At 45.2% G+C, this 20,281-nt stretch overlaps 1 protein-coding gene across 1 annotated transcript; it reads left to right on the top strand.

Annotated features, from left to right (window-relative positions):
• Positions 1-390: 390 nt before the first annotated feature.
• LOC117541605 (glutamate receptor ionotropic, NMDA 1-like) lies at positions 391-17,950 on the top strand (the record flags this gene model as incomplete). The annotated part of the gene is given in 5 exon segments (XM_034208819.1): positions 391-632; positions 1,267-1,364; positions 4,205-4,326; positions 11,247-11,421; positions 17,800-17,950. Coding segments are annotated over 3 exon segments (402 nt in total), but the record flags the coding sequence as incomplete, so codon positions are not given.
• Positions 17,951-20,281: the final 2,331 nt, after the last annotated feature.

Raw genomic sequence — 20,281 nt, 5'->3', positions numbered from 1 at the left:
TGCAATAACAGCTGGAGGTGGTGAATCTGAAACTATTTAAAATGTTATTGTTATGTACTTTAGGACTACAGTTATAATACAAATAAGAACAATAATATAGTATATATATATATATATAGATTAATAATAAAGAAAACGGATAATGCGACACTTTTAACAACTAATCTGTTTTAAAAACAGCAGGAGAGCTAGCTATTGTTAGCTTTTAGCGGTGAGAAGTTAGCTGACAGTTAGCGATTATCTGTTAGCTGTTAGCAGTTAGCAGTGAGAAGCTAGGTGACAGTTAGTTAACTTAGCGACTAGCTGTTAGTAGTTAGCAGTTAGCAGTGAGAAGTTAGGTGACAGTTAGTTAACTTAGCGACTAGCTGTTAGTAGTTAGCTGTTAGCAGCTAGCAGTGAGAAGTTAGCTGACAGTTAATTGTTAGCGACTAGCTATTAGCTGTTAGCGATCAGACAGGCAGACAGACAGACAGTCAGACAGACAGGCCCCTCCCCCTGTATGATGCGTTTCCTCTTCCTGTCTGTAAACTTCTGTGTCTGCATATTTTCTCTGTGCACATCATTACCATCAGAATAAAAAAAGGAACTATGAAAACGACCATCAGAACTATGACTTCCGGAGAACGCCCAAGGTAGAAACTTGCATGGTCACATGATGCACGCCGCCCAACCAATGAGCTCGCAGCGGACAGACACGCCCCCCCCCCCCCCCCGACCCCCCCACACCCAGAGATAGACTTTTAATATCCTGGAGGCTCGTCTTTCTCCATCTTTACCTTCCTTTGTCATGACTCCTGCACACCCTCTATTTCCACTCAAAGTCTTTGTTTTGATTTGCGGTTGCATCAGCGCTCTCTAACATGCACGTCCCTGATTGGTTGGTTGGTTGCAGTCACTTTGCATGTGCCACCACACCACGCCCCTCCCCCTTTATTTATTCAAGCTTCGGCTTTCAGTTTTCTTTCAGTTCAGCAGATCTTGAACTCTTTTGTTGTTGTTGCCCCCCTCCCCCCGTGGTGGCGTGGGTGAGAGGGAGCATGGGGTCATTGAGGGAGGGGTCAGGGGTCATCGAAGGAGGGGTCTGAGGGTTCACTGCTAATAATGCCTTTCCTATGATGTGTGTTCTGTGGTGTTTTGTTCTGCTGTGTTTCTCAATGTCCTGCTCTACACCTGACGCTCTACACCTGTCGCTCTACACCTGTCGCTCTACACCTGTCGCTCTACACCTGACGCTCTACACCTGTCGCTCTACACCTGGTCCTGCAGGCGGAGAAGGTGCTGTCCTTCAGCCCAGAGACGAACCTGACGGCTCTGCTGCTAGAGGCCAGAGACCTGGAGGCTCGAGTCATCATCCTCTCTGCCAGGTGGGTGTTTGGGTACTTGCTGTTTGCGTAGTTTTGGTAGAAAAGCGTATTCTAAATAGAGAGCCGCAGTGACGCATCCTAAAACCCGGAAGTAAACTCCTTCCGGTTCCTTCGTCAAAAACCAATGCAGTTTCTCCATAGGATTTTGAAAAATAGCTCGAAATAAGGTCTGTGGTTGACACACATTAAAGAGACGGATCCCGTTTTGTTCAGCCGGATAATCTCCACATGTCTACCCTACTTTAATAATTTTCGACTCATAAATCTAGTCGCCAGAAGCTAAATGCTAACGTTATGCTATAAAGGAACTACAGCCGAGTCCAGCAGCACGACTTCAACGTCACGCCAACTTCAGATCCATATTCAAACACACAGATTCTAAATGGAACGAGTTGAAGCGTCTGTTTGAACACTTTGCAGGAGGCAGGGACTTGCTTTCAAGCAGAACAGAAACTAACTTAGGAGTGTTTACGTGTTCGGCGTAATGACGTACAACGACCTCCACGACTTCTGTAGTCCTATTCAGCCACTTGGTAACAACCATCGTTTTTCAGACACTCTTCAGAAATCACAGTGGGGTCACTGCTGATGGATTTAATGTAGAACAAAACGTGATCCGTCTCTTCAATTTGTGTCAACCACAGACCTTAGTTCAGATAGTTTCCTAAACCCTATGGAGAGATCCCATTGCTTTTTGTCGAAGGAACCGGCAGTGGTAAAAATGCTAACTTACTTCCGGGTTTTAGGATGCGTCACTGCGGTTCTCTATAGCCCACTTTAAACGCATCTCCAACGTCTCGCTTACAACTCGCTTAGGTCTTGCTCACATCTACCTACTGTCACATTAATGTCTCGCAAATATCTCACTAACATTCTGCTAAGAACCTGGTCCACCGAGACGTGCTCGGCCCTGCCACCCAGGTCCACCACCAAGTGCTTCCCCCCGTGTTCCAAGATTCAGAAAGGCTCGTCTTAAGGGGTCTGCAGGGGAACACCGGAGTGCCGTGCTGAGCAGTGGGGATCGGAGCAAAGGCCTTAGCGGTGTCCTGCAGGAAAGTGTGCTGTGTGGTCGCAGCGGCTGACTGTAGACCATCTTAGCCGTGGAGCACTGCAGATCTTCCTTTGGTGCGGTCCTAATGCCCAGCAAAACCCAAGGCAGCTTGTCGATCCATTACCGTCCGTTAGGCTGGCCCTGAGGGGCTCGCAGAGGCTGTTGGCCCGAAGCTGATAAGCGGTTGTCTGGTGGAGCTTAACCCCCGGCCACGGCATTCCAGAGCTTGGACGTGAACTGCAAACCACGGTCAGAGGAAATGTCGAAAACGACACACCCATGTCGCAATGAAGGCCCGGGCTATATCAGCCGCCGCTGTCGACGCGAGTGGGATCACCTCCGGCCAGCGGGTCGTCCTGTCCACCATAGTTAGGAGGTAGGTGAAACCTTGAGAGGAGGGTAATGGGCCAACCAGATCGATGTTGACGTGGTCAAACCTCCTCTCAGGCACAAGGAATTTCTCTAAGCGGGGCCTTCGTGTGGCGGTACACTTTGGAAGGAAGAAGGAAGAAACGGTCCGCCTCCTCAGCCAGGGCGCGGGGCTCCGTAATGGTCGTGTTTCGCCAGCGCAGTCTGAACCCGGAGCGGCAAGTGGCGCAGGAACGTCTCCACAAACAACATCTGGGGATCTTCCCGCCCCAGCAGCTTCAGCATCTTCACCATGAGCTGGGATGGCTTGCTCTCCCCCAGGCCCTGAATCTTGGAAATCTGGCGAGCCCTCTCATTAGCAGATAAGCCAAATGTCTTAAGGAGAAGGGCTTTCGACTCATATTTGCCCAGGCGCAGGGGATCCGCAATAAATTGGCCTAACTTGGATGACGCGGAGCTCCCCAGCGCCGCCATCATGTGGAAATACTTCAGTTCCTCGTTGCGGTACGAACCAGGCCGTAGCGGCATGTTCCCATAACTCCGGCAGTTTAATAAAAACATTGCGATCTGCCATGTTCACTAAGTCTTCGGAATCTATCTCAAAAACATCGGGGTCACCAGTGTAGAGCCGATGAATGGGAGTCGGAGGCGGTGTGTTTAATATGGAACTCCACACTTTATTTTCATTTTACTCACACACACAAAAACGTACTCGCTGCATGCTACTGCGAAGCTGGAATAGGAACAACAGGAAACCGGAACACCAAGGTGTCGTCCACTAACCGGTCCATGGGGCAACACTATATCGTGTTCCCCACCCACAACAATACAACGGTGAATTATGTCCCTTAAAGCTCCGCCACACTATCACCCTTGCTGACGTCTCGTTCCCATCAGCTAACAACAAACTCGCTAAGATCTCAAGACATTTGGCTCACGTCTCACTTTGCTAACATTTAGCTCACGTCTCACATGCTTACGTACAGCTAACAGCTCACTTTGCTAACGTTTAACTGATGTTTCACATGCTAGTGTTTAGCTTACGTCTCACATGCTAACGTTTAGCTCACGTCTAACATGCTAACATTTAGCTCACATGCTAACGTTTAGCTTACGTCTCTCATGCTAACGTTTAGCTCACGTCTCTCATGCTAGCGTTAAGCTTACGTCTCTCATGTTAACGTTTAGCTCACGTCTCTCATGCTAGCGTTTAGCTTACGTCTCTCATGCTAACGTTTAGCTCACGTCTCACATGCTAACGTTTAGCTCACGTCTCACATGCTAATGTTTAGCTTACGTCTCACATGCTAACGTTTAGCTCACGTCTCACATGCTAACGTTTAGCTTACGTCTCTCATGCTAACGTTTAGCTCACGTCTCTCATGCTAGCGTTAAGCTAACGCCTGCTAACGCCCCACAGTGAGGACGAGGCAGCCGCCGTGTACAAAGCGGCGCGGCAGCTGAACATGACGGGATCAGGATACGTTTGGATGGTCGGAGAGAGAGAGATGACCGGGAAGGCTCTGAGCGAGGCTCCTGACGGTACTCTTCCTCCTCCTCTTCATCACATCCTCCTGCTCCTCCTCTTCATCACCTACTCCTTTAACACTATATCACCTCCTCTTCATCACTTCTTCATGATCACCTCCTCCTCTTCATCACCTCCCCTCTTCATTAGCTCCTCCTCCTCTTCCTCCCCTCTTCATCAGCTCCTCCTCCTCCCCTCTTCATCAACTCCTCCTCCACTTCCTCCCCTCTTCATCACCTCCTCTCTTCATCACCTCCTCATTATCAAGTCCTCTTCATCCTCCTCCTCGTAATCACTCCTCTTCCTCTGGAAGTCTCTCCTCTTCCTCACCTCTCTCTCGTCTTCCTCTCTTTCCTCTGTATTTTTCCTCTTCCTCTCCTCTCTGGAAGTCTCTTCCTCTTCCTCACCTCTCTGGAAGTCTCTTCCTCTTCCTCTCCTCTTCCTCACCTCTCTGGAAGTCTCTTCCTCTCCTCTTCCTCACCTCTCTGGAAGTCTCTTCCTCTTCCTCTCCGCTTCCTCACCTCTCTGGAAGTCTCTCTCTTCCTCTCCTCTTCCTCACCTCTCTGGAAGTCTCTTCCTCTTCCTCACCTCTCTGGAAGTCTCTCTCTTCCTCTCCTCTTCCTCACCTCTCTGGAAGTCTCTTCCTCTCCTCTTCCTCACCTCTCTGAAGTCTCTTCCTCTTCCTCTCCGCTTCCTCACCTCTGGAAGTCTCTCTCTTCCTCTCCTCTTCCTCACCTCTCTGGAAGTCTCTTCCTCTTCCTCTCCTCTTCCTCACCTCTCTGGAAGTCTCTCTCTCTTCCTCTCCTCTTCCTCACCTCTCTGGAAGTCTCTCTCTTCCTCTCTCTCGGCTCTGCTTCCATCCAACATCAGAGATATTTTTCAAACAAAGTATTTCTAAAAAGTCAGATCCAGGTCAGTGAAGTCGTGAGGAAGAGGAGCTGAGATCTTCATCAGTCAGAAAATAATCCTGCAGATAAAGCTGATCAAAGTGCAGCCGTTGCTCTCTGTGGTTTCTGCAGCGAAGAGCCTTCACATACATCACATCTAAAGGACTCTTTAAAGTAGAAACACTACATACTGATATACATCTGAACATCAGCAGGAGAGGACTCTTTAAAGTAGAGACACTACATACTGATATACACCTGAACATCAGCAGGAGAGGACTCTTTAAAGTAGAGACACTACATACTGATATACACCTGAACATCAGCAGGAGAGGACTCTTTAAAGTAGAGACACTACATACTGATATACACCTGAACATCAGCAGGAGAGGACTCTTTAAAGTAGATACACTACATACTGATATACACCTGAACATCAGCAGGAGAGGACTCTTTAAAGTAGAGACACTACATACTGATATACACCTGAACATCAGCAGGAGAGGACTCTTTAAAGTAGAGACACTACATACTGATATACACCTGAACATCAGCAGGAGAGGACTCTTAAAGTAGAGACACTACATACTGATATACACCTGGACATCAGCAGGAGAGGACTCTTTAAAGTAGAGACACTACATACTGATATACACCTGAACATCAGCAGGAGAGGACTCTTTAAAGTAGAGACACTACATACTGATATACACCTGAACATCAGCAGGAGAGGACTCTTTAAAGTAGAGACACTACATACTGATATACACCTGAACATCAGCAGGAGAGGACTCTTTAAAGTAGAGGACACTACATACTGATATACACCTGAGCATCAGCAGGAGAGGACTCTTTAAAGTAGAGACACTACATACTGATATACACCTGAACATCAGCAGGAGAGGACTCTTTAAAGTAGAGACACTACATACTGATATACACCTGGACATCAGCAGGAGAGGACTCTTTAAAGTAGAGACACTACATACTGATATACACCTGAACATCAGCAGGAGAGGACTCTTTAAAGTAGAGACACTACATGCTGATATACACCTGAACATCAGCAGGAGAGGACTCTTTAAAGTAGAGACACTACATACTGATATACACCTGAACATCAGCAGGAGAGGACTCTTTAAAGTAGAAACACTACATGCTGATATACCCCTGAACATCAGCAGGAGAGGACTCTTTAAAGTAGAGACACTACATACTGATATACACCTGAACATCAGCAGGAGAGGACTCTTTAAAGTAGAGACACTACATGCTGATATACACCTGAACATCAGCAGGAGAGGACTTTTTAAAGTAGAGACACTACATGCTGATATACACCTGAACATCAGCAGGAGAGGACTCTTTAAAGTAGAGACACTACATACTGATATACACCTGAACATCAGCAGGAGAGGACTCTTTAAAGTAGAGACACTACATACTGATATACACCTGAACATCAGCAGGAGAGGACTCTTTAAAGTACAGACACTACATACTGATATACCTGAACATCAGCAGGAGAGGACTCTTTAAAGTAGAGACATTACATACTGATATACACCTGAACATCAGCAGGAGAGGACTCTTTAAAGTAGAGACACTACATACTGATATACACCTGAACATCAGCAGGGGAGGACTCTTTAAAGTAGAGACACTACATACTGATATACACCTGAACATCAGCAGGAGAGGACTCTTTAAAGTAGAGACACTACATACTGATATACACCTGAACATCAGCAGGAGAGGACTCTTTAAAGTACAGACACTACATACTGATATACACCTGAACATCAGCAGGAGAGGACTCTTTAAAGTAGAGACACTACATACTGATATACACCTGAACATCAGCAGGAGAGGACTCTTTAAAGTACAGACACTACATACTGATATACCTGAACATCAGCAGGAGAGGACTCTTTAAAGTAGAGACATTACATACTGATATACACCTGAACATCAGCAGGAGAGGACTCTTTAAAGTAGAGACACTACATACTGATATACACCTAAACATCAGCAGAAGAGGACTCTTTAAAGTACAGACACTACATACTGATATACCTGAACATCAGCAGGAGAGGACTCTTTAAAGTAGAGACATTACATACTGATATACACCTGAACATCAGCAGGAGAGGACTCTTTAAAGTACAGACACTACATACTGATATACCTGAACATCAGCAGGAGAGGACTCTTTAAAGTAGAGACACTATATACTGATATACACCTGAACATCAGCAGGAGAGGACTCTTTAAAGTAGAGACACTACATACTGATATACACCTGAACATCAGCAGGAGAGGACTCTTTAAAGTAGAGACATTGCAGCCCCCGGCGGAGACCTTGAGGTTCTGATCTGATTGATAACCGCGTGTTTACGGAGCCGTTGGATGGAAACATGGCCGCCTCTCTGTCTGTCTGTAGTGCTGCAGGTCTCTGATGAAGGAAGATTCTCCTCCTCATCACAGTCAGTTTGCTGCTCAGCGTCCTGGTCGTGTTTCTCTGGTTTCTCTCTAACTGCTGGTTGAACGTTTAAACATCTGCAAAAAAACAAAAGAGAGACATGTTTAAAGGTTCCTAACCACTGTTTTCTTTCTGGCTCATTGTAACTGTGTGGCTTTAAATGTGTCTAACATCTTTTTGTTTGTTTCATTTTCTATAGTGTGTGTCCGCCCGCCCGTCTGCTCGTTCTCACCGTACACTATAACATGTCTTGGGGGGGGGGGGGGGATATTCGGGGGTCGATGGGGGGTTTGGGTTGGTTTAAAAACCGCTAATGTTGCTACGATTACCATGACGTGTGTCTGAACAAACACTGGTAAGATGCCGCCGCTGCTTCCCGTTTCCTGCTTGATGATCTGCCCCTATGCCATTGGCCGATAGAGTTCCCGCCCACTGGGAGTAGGGAGGGGGCGGGGCTTATTGAGTCAGCTGATCACTCGGGCAGCCAGAACACGTCAACACGCTGATATGGCTAAAATGATGGACACCAAGATAGCCTTGAGTAGATATGGTGCGTTCAGGCTCTCCTGGGATATTCCTGAGTTACAAAGGTTTTTCTCCGTTTGTTCATGAAGACACTATTAATATACTATATATGTAGTTGAGTCAGTATAGTAGCTTATCTACTATTTTCAAAGAAGTCTTAATTTACGGTCACATTCTTTTGATATGTCACGAGTAAAACATCTTGGAATAGTTTTTGTAAATTGGAATAACCCTTTAATTGTCAAGCTAATATTAAGCGAAAGGTTTTAATGTTCGCTTTATTTAATGCTCTGTATATTAATTAATTTACTGTAATTTAATATAATCTGCCTATTAGGTCTATGAAAGGACGATTATTAGCTAACTTTACTCTAGGAGTAATAATAGCTAGCTTCAGTGCTAACAGCGCTAGCTTGTGGTTTAAGCAGAACATGTTAGCTTGTTGTTCTGTTCCCAGTAGTTTCTATGGGGAATGCTAACAGTATTAGCCAGCTGTTAAGTGTCTTCATTAGTCAACATTAGCCAGCTGTCAGTTAGTGGAAAACTGTGGACGTTGTATCAAATGTTGCACTTTCACTACAGTTATTTAGATATAGAGATGTCCACATGCTTTTGGCCATGTAAGACCCTCCATAGATCTACATTGGATCTGCAGGAGAGCCTTTGGCCGCTGTTTGAAGACTTCCTGTGACATAATGTTGGAGTTAAATTAAACGTGGTCCACGTTGACCCTCAGGTGCGTCCCTCTGGCTGCTGGGTGATCTGCTCCCCGCTCTGACCCCTTTCCGTTTCAGAAAACCTCCTCACCAGCTGCTGCACTCTTAAAAATGATGTGTAATTTTTCTACACATCCCTGTCCCTTCCCGTAACTCCAGATGTGTCCAAAGAGTATCCATCATGTTCTTAAAAGTGTGGCAAGACAGCACTCTGAAAATAATCCTCAGCTGTTCTGTCTCTGCCAGAGAAGTTTGGGGTTTCTTTTTCGGGAAACCGTTTCAGATTAAAGACACGTTTATTATTGAACTGGTTTACTTTAACAACTGTTAATACCAGCAGTCCTTATCCATAAAGAAGACAACGTGAGAGGAGTTTGAGTTTGAAATATCATCAGAAAATAGGACTTTGATTTTCATGGAAAACCCTTTTCTCAGAGGACCCTTTATTATTTGGACTCTAAGTTTAGAAATTCCTCACTTCTTTCTTATTGACATCAGAAAATAAGTTTGACTCATAATTAATAACCCAAAATCGACTATCTATATGCATTGCAGTGTAAGAGTTTTGGCTGAAATTATTACCATTAAGAACCAGAAACACACAAAATGTGTTTATTAATTAATTCCTTGCCATGTTTAATAATCAAAACTATTATTTGAACACAGTTCCTTATCGATAGAACAGTCTGGATCTCAGGAACACCATTGCTTACCAGTTAAAATGAAACTAGAAAGGACCATGACCTCCGCCAAGGCCGTTTCCATATATTTAAAATGATGCTAGTATCCGCACCGTGATTCGAATCCGCTCCAAAATGTCCACCACCACCTTCTTGAGCTCTGTACAGGTGTACTGTGTAAATACCTCTAAATAATGAGCACTGAAGAGTGGGTGAACATTACAACATGAACACTCGTACCTGACGTAGAATTCAACAGTCAACTCTGAGCGTCACAGGTGTGCCACTAACAGACCTGAAGTCTTCAGAGGTATTTCTACTGCTGTGTGATGGCTTGCATCAGATCCTACAGGTGTTCCTGTTATTGTGTCCACCCCCTGCTCTCTGAAACAATTCCCTGAAAAGAAACCTAGGAAGCAGTACTGTGACGTTATGGATTTTTCTTTCCCAGACACTTGTCACATTATGAGGAAAAGGTTTCTGCATTTGATGCTTCAGCTAACGGACAACCGTCTGCTAGCACCGTTAGCATTCCTCTGCGCCACGGGAACACGTTAACTTAATTCAGAATCAGTTTTAACTGCAATAACCAGTTCTACTCTTTATTTTAACTTAAGAAAGGTAGCTTATCTTGTCTTCGTGGTTGAAGGGGGCCGTTGGGCAGGAGTGCTTCTGCAGTGCTTCAGTTTCAGTTAACAGCTGAAACTGTGCTAATGTTAGCTAGCTGTTCTCTATTTGATGGCTGAATACTATCTGCTCAGAAGGCACTAGCTAGCTACACTGCTAACAGCACTAGCTAGTAGTTTCTGTAGTTCTCAGTGTTTTCATGAGTAAATATATGCTAGATGTTCCTGGCAGTTTCATTAGGGAATGCTAATGGTGTTAGCGTGCTGTTCTCAGTTAGCTGGAGCGCAGATGTAGACACTTTTCGTTGCAGTGTGACGAGTTTCTACTGAAGGAAATCACCAGGCACAGTTCATAACGTCCCAGTGAGGCTTTTCTCTTTCCTCAGACAAACAGCTGTGATTCTCAGAGTGAACTCCCAGCATGCAATGACCTGATGCCTGAAGCCCTGAGAGTGTGTGTGTGTGTGTGTGTGTGTGTTTGAAATACACTGAAGCACTCCTTTAGTTACTATAAGATTAGTTAAACTGTGTGTGCGAGTTAATTAGCCGTATGAATGAGGGCAGTTTCCAGTCTGCAGCCCACTTTCTGCTGTGTGTGTAACCTCTCCTTTGTGTGTGTGTGTGTCTGTCTGTGTGTGTGTGTGTGTGTGTGTGTGTGCGTGCGTGCGTGCGTGTCTGTCTCTGTGTGTGTGTGTGTGTGTTGTGTGTGTGTGTGTGTGTGTGTGTGTGTGTGTGTGTGTGTTGTGTGTGTGTGTGTGTGTGTGTGTGTGTGTGTGTGTGTGTGTGTGTGTGTGTGTGGTGTGTGTGTGTGTGTGTGTGTGTGTGTGTGTGTGTGTTGTGTGTGTGTGTGTGTGTGTGTGTGTGTGTGTGGTGTGTGTTGTGTGTGGTGTGTGTGTGTGTGTGTGTGTGTGTGTGTGGTGTGTGTGTGTGTGTGTGTGTGTGTGTGTGTGTGTGTGTGTGTGTGTGTGTGTGTGTGTGTGTGTGCGTGCGGGTGTGTCTGTCTGTGTGTGTGGTGCAGGCCTGCTGGGCCTCCAGCTGATTAACGGTAAGAATGAGTCGGCTCACATCGCGGACGCGGTGGCGGTCGTGGCTCAGTCGCTGCAGGAGCTGTTTGAGAAGGAGAACATCACGGAGCCTCCGAGGGGCTGCGTGGGAAACACCAACATCTGGAGGACCGGGCCGCTCTTCAAACGGTCAGTATCAACGCCGATCCAGGTGAAAGGTCAACTAAGTGATGAGGTACGCCTATTACTAGACTCCTGGTGCTAGACTCCTGGTGCTAGGATGGGTTAAATGCAGAGGCCAAATGTCACTGTGCTGTGTGCTCTGCATGTGTGACCATTAAAGAGGCTTTCATCCCTCCCAATTCTATTCTATTCTATTCTATTCTATTCTAGGATGTTATCAGATCTGTATCTTCTTCTGTTGACTTCAGATCTCAGTCGGGGTTCTTCCTGTGTTTGTCTGAACGTACAGAAGCCCTGAGAAACAAACATCTATGATTCTTACACGTTTAGTTCAGCAGGATAATCTCCACATATTAACACCATTTTATGATTTCTGAAGTAAACGTTCGGCTATAAAGGAACTACAGCACGGTCACATGACTTCACGTCACCACCGCTAAGCTAAAGGAGGCTAATGTTGGGCTATAAAGGAACGACAGCACGGTCACATGACTTCACGTCACCACCGCTAAGCTAAAGGACGCTAATGTTGGCTATAAAGGAACTGCAGCACGGTCACATGACTTCACGTCACCACCGCTAAGCTAAAGGAGGCTAATGTTGGGCTATAAAGGAACGACAGCACGGTCACATGACTTCACGTCACCACCGCTAAGCTAAAGGACGCTAATGTTGGGCTATATAGGAACTACAGCACGGTCACATGACTTCACGTTACCACCGCTAAGCTAAAGGTTGCTAATGTTGGGCTATATAGGAACAACAGCACGGCACATGACTTCACGTCACCACCGCTAAGCTAAAGGTTGCTAATGTTGGGCTATATAGGAACTACAGCACGGTCACATGACTTCACGTCACCACCGCTAAGCTAAAGGTGGCTAATATTGGGCTATAAAGGAAATACAGCACGGTCACATAACTTCATGTCTGCACCGCTAAGCTAAAGGTGGCTAATGTTGGGCTATAAAGGAACTACAGCACGGTCACATAACTTCATGTCTGCACCGCTAAGCTAATGTTGGGCTATAAAGGAACGACAGCACGGTCACATGACTTCACGTCACCACCGCTAAGCTAAAGGACGCTAATGTTGGGCTATAAAGGAACTGCAGCACGGTCACATGACTTCACGTCACCACCGCTAAGCTAAAGGAGGCTAATGTTGGGCTATAAAGGAACGACAGCACGGTCACATGACTTCACGTCACCACCGCTAAGCTAAAGGACGCTAATGTTGGGCTATATAGGAACTACAGCATGGTCACATGACTTCACGTTACCACCGCTAAGCTAAAGGTTGCTAATGTTGGGCTATATAGGAACAACAGCACGGCACATGACTTCACGTCACCACCGCTAAGCTAAAGGTTGCTAATGTTGGGCTATATAGGAACTACAGCACGGTCACATGACTTCACGTCACCACCGCTAAGCTAAAGGAGGCTAATGTTGGGCTATAAAGGAACGACAGCACGGTCACATGACTTCACGTCACCACCGCTAAGCTAAAGGTTGCTAATGTTGGGCTATATAGGAACTACAGCACGGTCACATGACTTCACGTCACCACCGCTAAGCTAAAGGTGGCTAATATTGGGCTATAAAGGAACGACAGCACGGTCACATGACTTCACGTCACCACCGCTAAGCTAAAGGAGGCTAATGTTGGGCTATAAAGGAACGACAGCACGGTCACATGACTTCACGTCACCACCGCTAAGCTAAAGGACGCTAATGTTGGGCTATATAGGAACTACAGCATGGTCACATGACTTCACGTTACCACCGCTAAGCTAAAGGTTGCTAATGTTGGGCTATATAGGAACAACAGCACGGCACATGACTTCACGTCACCACCGCTAAGCTAAAGGTTGCTAATGTTGGGCTATATAGGAACTACAGCACGGTCACATGACTTCACGTCACCACCGCTAAGCTAAAGGAGGCTAATGTTGGGCTATAAAGGAACGACAGCACGGTCACATGACTTCACGTCACCACCGCTAAGCTAAAGGTTGCTAATGTTGGGCTATATAGGAACTACAGCACGGTCACATGACTTCACGTCACCACCGCTAAGCTAAAGGTGGCTAATATTGGGCTATAAAGGAAATACCGCACGGTCACATAACTTCATGTCTGCACCGCTAAGCTAAAGGTGGCTAATGTTGGGCTATAAAGGAGGCTGTGGCGTAGTGGACTAGTGTGTTGGTGTTCGGATCAGGAGAGCACAGGTTCAAACCCCACTGCAGTCAGCATGTCGTTGTGTCCCTGAGACACTTCAGTGCTCCTGTGGGGATTGCCCACAGTATTGAGTATGTAAGTCGCTTTGGATAAAAGCAGCTAACAAGTAATATGTAATGTAATCTAACTACAGCACGGTCCAACCCAGTCTCACGGCATTTGGTGTTATAGTCACGACATGTAATCTATTGATTCGTGTTCACCAACACAGACTTTTTTTGTCATCTGTGAGGAAACAAAACAAAGGGGGAAATCGTGTTGGTGAACACGAATCAATAGATTACATGTCGTGACTATAACACGACATGCCGTGAGGCTGGGTTGGCCGGTCACATGACTTCACGTCTCCACCGCTAAGCTAAATGGCTGCATTTGATTTCAGTCTCGTGGAATAGGACTCGTTTGCTCAGGCTTTTGTTTCTCAGTATCTTTTTAGGTGGCATGTTTTTGGACAGCAGAGATATTTAGCTGACGAGAAATACGGTCCTCATGAAAACCAACCACACCTCAGGACACAGAGAGCACAGCGTTCATGTGATCTGATGTGAAAGATCTAGGTTTCATTCAAGTGTGTGCGTGTGTGTGTGCGTGTGTGTGTGCGTGTGTGTGTGTGTGCGCCTGTGTGCGTGCGTGTGTGCCTGTGTGTGTGTGTGCGTGCGTGTGTGTGTGCGCCTGTGTGTGCGCCTGTGTGCGTGCGTCTGTGTGTGTGCGTGTGTGTGCCTATGTGTGTGCGTGTGTGTGCGCGCCTGTGTGTGTGCGCCTGTGTGCGTGCGTGTGTGTGTGTGCCTGTGTGTGTGTGTTTGTGCCTGTGTGTGTGCGTGTGTGTGCCTCTGTGTGTGTGTGTGTGCATGTGTGTGTGTGTGTGCCTGTGTGTGTGTGTGTGTGCGTGCATGTGTGTGTGTGTGTGTGTGTGTGTGCCTTGGGGAGGGGGAGGGCATAATGCAGTAAAGCTAAACTTTTCTCATGTTATGTTATCCCGCAGATTCACGAGTTATACTTCCCTCCTCCTTGTGTTTACTTAAAGGGGTGCTATTCTTCTTCTGTGGTGTTCTATAGGTTTTAGTGCATGTAAATGGTCTGCAGAGGCTGAAATCCCTGTGTTCCCTCCAGAGGGAGTTTCTGTCACACACAGTTCCCCTATACTACCTGAAACACCTCCATTGGACTCCTTTGTGACATCACTATGTAACACTCGTGCTCCTATTGGGGCGGGACATCTCTAAGCGGTTGACCAATCACAACAGAGCAGACTGGGCTCTGGTTTCAGACAGAGGGTAGTAGCAGCCAGTAATACCAGATTCACATCAATGTACGCCTTCATTTATTTATATCAGATTTCTGCTCATTATTGTTATAATTGTATTGTTTTTATTCATATTAATATTATGATGGTTTTGTTCTCTGTTATGTTATAAGCTAAGAGACAAGCTAAGAGGTTCTTTATTGATCCCACAGTGGGAAATGTTTGCGAAGCAGCAGCGTAAACAAAAACAAAACAAGGCATAAGTAGAAATAAAAGAGTAGAAATAAACAATACTAGAATTTAAACATCTCAAAATAAATATATATAGAAATGTTATTCATTGGGATAAACCCCTTGAGATGCACCATCTCGTTTTCAAGGGGGTCCCGACAATAGCAACAACTTACAGACATAAACAAAAAGACACAATGCAAAACATGACACACAAGACAAACCACACACAGTCTGTTCAGTGAAATTCAAGCAATGCACACAATCATTACAATTTCAGACAGTCGAGCAAATCAGTTTCATCAATATCAGTTTCATTAATATCAGTTATAACAAGAGCAGAGCAGCTGAAAGTGAGATGATAATGTTTAAATAAACCCAATGATGACAGAGGTCTAACGGCAGCAGGTCAAGTATTCCAGTCGGTTGGGGCTTTGAACATGAACGCTCTTCTGCCAATACATTTGTTTGCAGAGAGGACAGAGAAATAAATCTGGACAGAATGTCTAACTTGATGAATTGGTGAGTAGGGTACGAAATACTGCTTTAAATAAGGGGGATAGTTTAGATACATGCATTTAAATATCAGCTGGAGCCAATGCGTGTGTCTTCTTACATTTAAAGAAGGCCATTTAAGTTGGTTATACATTGTGCAGTGATGTGTACGAAAAGGACAACCAAGAACAAATCTGCATAGTCTGTTGTAGGCTATGTTGAGTGGAGCAAGATCTGATTTATGTGCATTTTGGTAGACAACATCACAATAGTCCATAATCGGAAGAATAAGTTGAGAAGCAATTCTCTTTCGGACACTGAGCGTAAAACAATTGCGGGAGCGGTATAAAACACAGATTCCGTAATTGACTTTTTGTATTACATGCTTTATATGTAGTTTAAATGAAAGTTCAGAGTCTAGCCATACACCAAGAATTTTAAAGCCATCAACTTTATGCAGAGAATCCTTACATGTTATTACTACATTAGGTTTGGATCTGAGCTTCTGCCTGGTACCAAAGACCATGGTATAAGATTTTGTTTTGTTAAGCAGTAGTTTATTGTGTGATAGCCAGTCCTGTAAGATATTAAAATCAGATTGGAGAGAGATCTGAATTTGTGAACAATCTGATTTGGATGTATATATGACAGTGTCATCAGCATAAAGGTGAGTACAACAATGAATGAGACAAGAAGATAGATCATTTATGTAAATAGAGAACAGAAGTGGGCCCAGAGTTGATCCTTGGGGTACACCCTTTTGTTGGATCAACAGGTCAGACTGTTTTCCATTAACAACCACACATTGCTTTCTACTGTGAAGGTACGAGTTAAACCATAACATGGTATTATTAGAAAGAAAATAGAATTAAATCAGCGTTAAAAAGTAGAAAATATAGACCGTGAAGTCAAAGAATCAAAGTCAACTTTATTGTCAATCTTTCAGTTTGTGTGAACAGAGAGATCGAAATACAGTTTCCCACAATCCAGAATACAAAAACAAATATATATAAAAATATGTATAAGAATATGTATATATAGTACAAGACACATTTATACATATGCACACATTAAGACATACATAAAAGAACAACAATCAGTAAATACAAAATAACAGTCACTTCAATATCTTTGAGAATGTGCATCAGTGAAAGATTGTCCATAGCAGCGTAAAAAAAGTGTCTGGAATCTATAAACTCTGACAATAAAACACAATTGAAGGGTGTATGGGTACGCCCTCTCTCTATATAATATATATATATATATGTTTATATGTGTCGTGTCTTGTTTGAAAGATCTAGTGATTTGTATTTAATAGATGTGCTCCTGCAGTGTTCAGATATAACAGGACACGCTCCACTGATCTGATTCGGGGATAATAACGCTGTCCGTCGCTCAGACTGACCTCAATCCTCCGTCCTCTCACATCCCGCTGATCATGTGACCTGCTCCACTTCAGACAGACCTTCAGCAGTCTGACTCCTGCACAATGATAACATTCACCACCACACACACTACAGCTGAGGATTATTAATGCTGATAGTTGCTCACGGACCCTTATTTTCTCCGTCAGGTCCGTGAGCAACGGTCAAATACGTCATAAATGGGTAAATTGTTTTAAAATTTAAAAGATGAATGAAAAGAAAAGCGGTAAATGTTACTGTAAGTTCACCTAAAGCGCAGATCCAAATTAAACCTGGTGTACTAGAACATAGATGCATTTATACACACACACACACACACACACACACACACAGTATCTTGCCTAAGGACACATCAAGATACAGATAAAGATATAGATTTTGAAAAAGGCAATATAAAAATAGGTGAGGGTGTATTGCTCTAACCCGGACCCCCCCACTATCCGAACTTGAGGGGGTCTGTGTCCTATATCAGCTTTTTAAAATGTGTAAATTGTTTTAAATTAAAAATATGTATGAAAGAAAAACCTGCACACTGTTAGTTTACATTGACACCAGGTTAATCTGAAAGGGCTCTGTATCCTTTTCCATTATTCTGTCAAGTATTTAACTGATTGTCTTCGACATTTAAATGTTTTACCTCACTTCGTCGGCCATCAGTGAGGAATGCCAGTTTAAAGGTTTTTTTTTAAAGTCTGGTGATCTGGTGATGTAATGTTGTGTTCTGCTCTCTGATTGGCTCTCCAGAGTGCTGATGTCATCGAAGTATCCCGACGGTCTGACGGGACGCATCGAGTTTAACGACGACGGCGACCGGCGCTTCGCGACTTACAGCATCATGAACTACCAGCAGAAACAAGGGCGCATCGTCCAGGTCGGGGTCTTCAACGGGTCACAGGTAGGCAAACACACCTGGAGACACACCTGGAGACACACCTGGAAACACACCTGGATACACACCTGGAAACACACCTGGAGACACACCTGGAAACACACCTGGAAACACACCTGGAGACACACCTGGAGACACACCTGGAGACACACATGGATACACACCTGGAGACACACCTGGAGACACACCTGGAGACACACATGGAAACACACCTGGAGACACACCTGGAAACACACCTGGAGACACACCTGGAGACACACCTGGATACACACATGTATACACACATGTATACACACATACATACACGCCTGGAAACACACTTGGATACAGACCTGGAAACACACCTGGAAACCCACGAGTATAGACACCTAGAGACACACCTGGATACACACCTGGATACACACATGTATACACACCTAAATACACACCTGGAAACACACCTGGAAACACACCTGGACAAACACCTGGATACACACATGGATACACAACTAAATACACACATGTTTAGACAACTGCAAACACACCTGGAAACACACATGGATACACATCTCGATACACACATGTTTAGACAACTGGAAATACACTTACAGACACACCTGGAAACACACAGGGCCGCCCCTCCCTACACGCAGATCACGCAGAGTGCGTGGGGCCTCATCTTATGTGCAAATGCAAATTGCGCGCCACAGTTTCCCCGCAGTGAGGCTCTGGCGCTAACAGTTCACGAGCGTGCCCTCCACACATATCCATACACACCTGGAAACACACCTGGATACACACCTGGATACATACCTGGAAACACACCTGGAAACACACCTGGATACACACCTGGAAACACACCGGGAAACACACATGGAAACACACCTGGATACACACCTGGAAACACACCTGGATACACACCTGGAAACACACATGGAAACACACCTGGATACACACCTGGAAACACACCTGGAAACACACCGGGAAACACACATGGAAACACACCTGGAAACACACCTGGATACACACCTGGAAACACACCTGGAAACACACCTGGAAACACATCTGGATACACACCTGGAAACACACTTGGATACACACCTGGATACACACCTGGAAACACACCTGGAAAAACACATGGAAACACACCTGGAAACACATCTGGATACACACCTGGAAATACACCTTGAAAAACACCTGCAAACACACCTGGAAACACACTTGGATACACACCTGGAACCACACACACCTGGAACCACACACACCTGGAACCACACATGGAAACACACCTGCAAACACACCGGGAAACACACATGGAAACACACCTGGAAACACACCTGGATACACACCTGGAAACACACATGGATACACACCTGGAAACACACCTGGAAACACACCTTGATACACACCTGGAAACACACCTGGAAACACACCTGGATACACACCTGGAAACACACCTGGAAACACCTGGAAACACACCTGGAAACACACCTGGAAACACACCTGGAAACACACCTGGATACACACCTGGAAACACACCTGGAAACACATCTGGATACACACCTGGAAATACACCTTGAAAAACACCTGCAAACACACCTGGAAACACACATGGAAACACACATGGAAACACACCTGGAAACACACCTGGATACACACCTGGAAACACACCTGGATACACACCTGGAAACACACCTGGAAACACACCTGGAAACACATCTGGATACACACCTGGAAATACACCTTGAAAAACACCTGCAAACACACCTGCAAACACACCTGGATACACACCTGGAACCACACACACCTGGAACCACACACACCTGGAACCACACACACCTGGAAACACACCTGGATACACACCTGGAAACACACATGGAAACACACCTGGATACACACCTGGATACACACCGGGAAACACATGGAAACACACCTGGATACACACCTAGATACACACCTGGAAACACACCTGGATACACACCTGGAAACACACCGGGAAACACATGGAAACACATGGAAACACACCTGGATACACACCTGGAAACACACCTGGATACACACCTGGAAACACACCTGGATACACACCTGGATACACACCTGGAAACACACCTTGAAAACACACCTGCAAACACACCTGCAAACACACCTGCAAACACACCTGGAAACACACCTGGAAACACACATGGAAACACACCTGGAAACACACCTGGATACACACCTGGAAACACACCTGGAAACACACCTTGATACACACCTGGATACACACCTGGAAACACACCTGGATACACACCTGGAAACACACCTGGATACACACCTGGAAACACACCAGTAAACACACCTGGATACACACCTGGAAAC

This window comes from Gymnodraco acuticeps, unplaced genomic scaffold, assembly GCF_902827175.1.
Source record: "Gymnodraco acuticeps unplaced genomic scaffold, fGymAcu1.1, whole genome shotgun sequence".
Classification (NCBI taxonomy): domain Eukaryota; kingdom Metazoa; phylum Chordata; class Actinopteri; order Perciformes; family Bathydraconidae; genus Gymnodraco; species Gymnodraco acuticeps.
The sequence above is the reverse complement of the archived record's forward strand: the minus strand, read 5'-3'. Positions and strand labels throughout refer to the sequence as shown.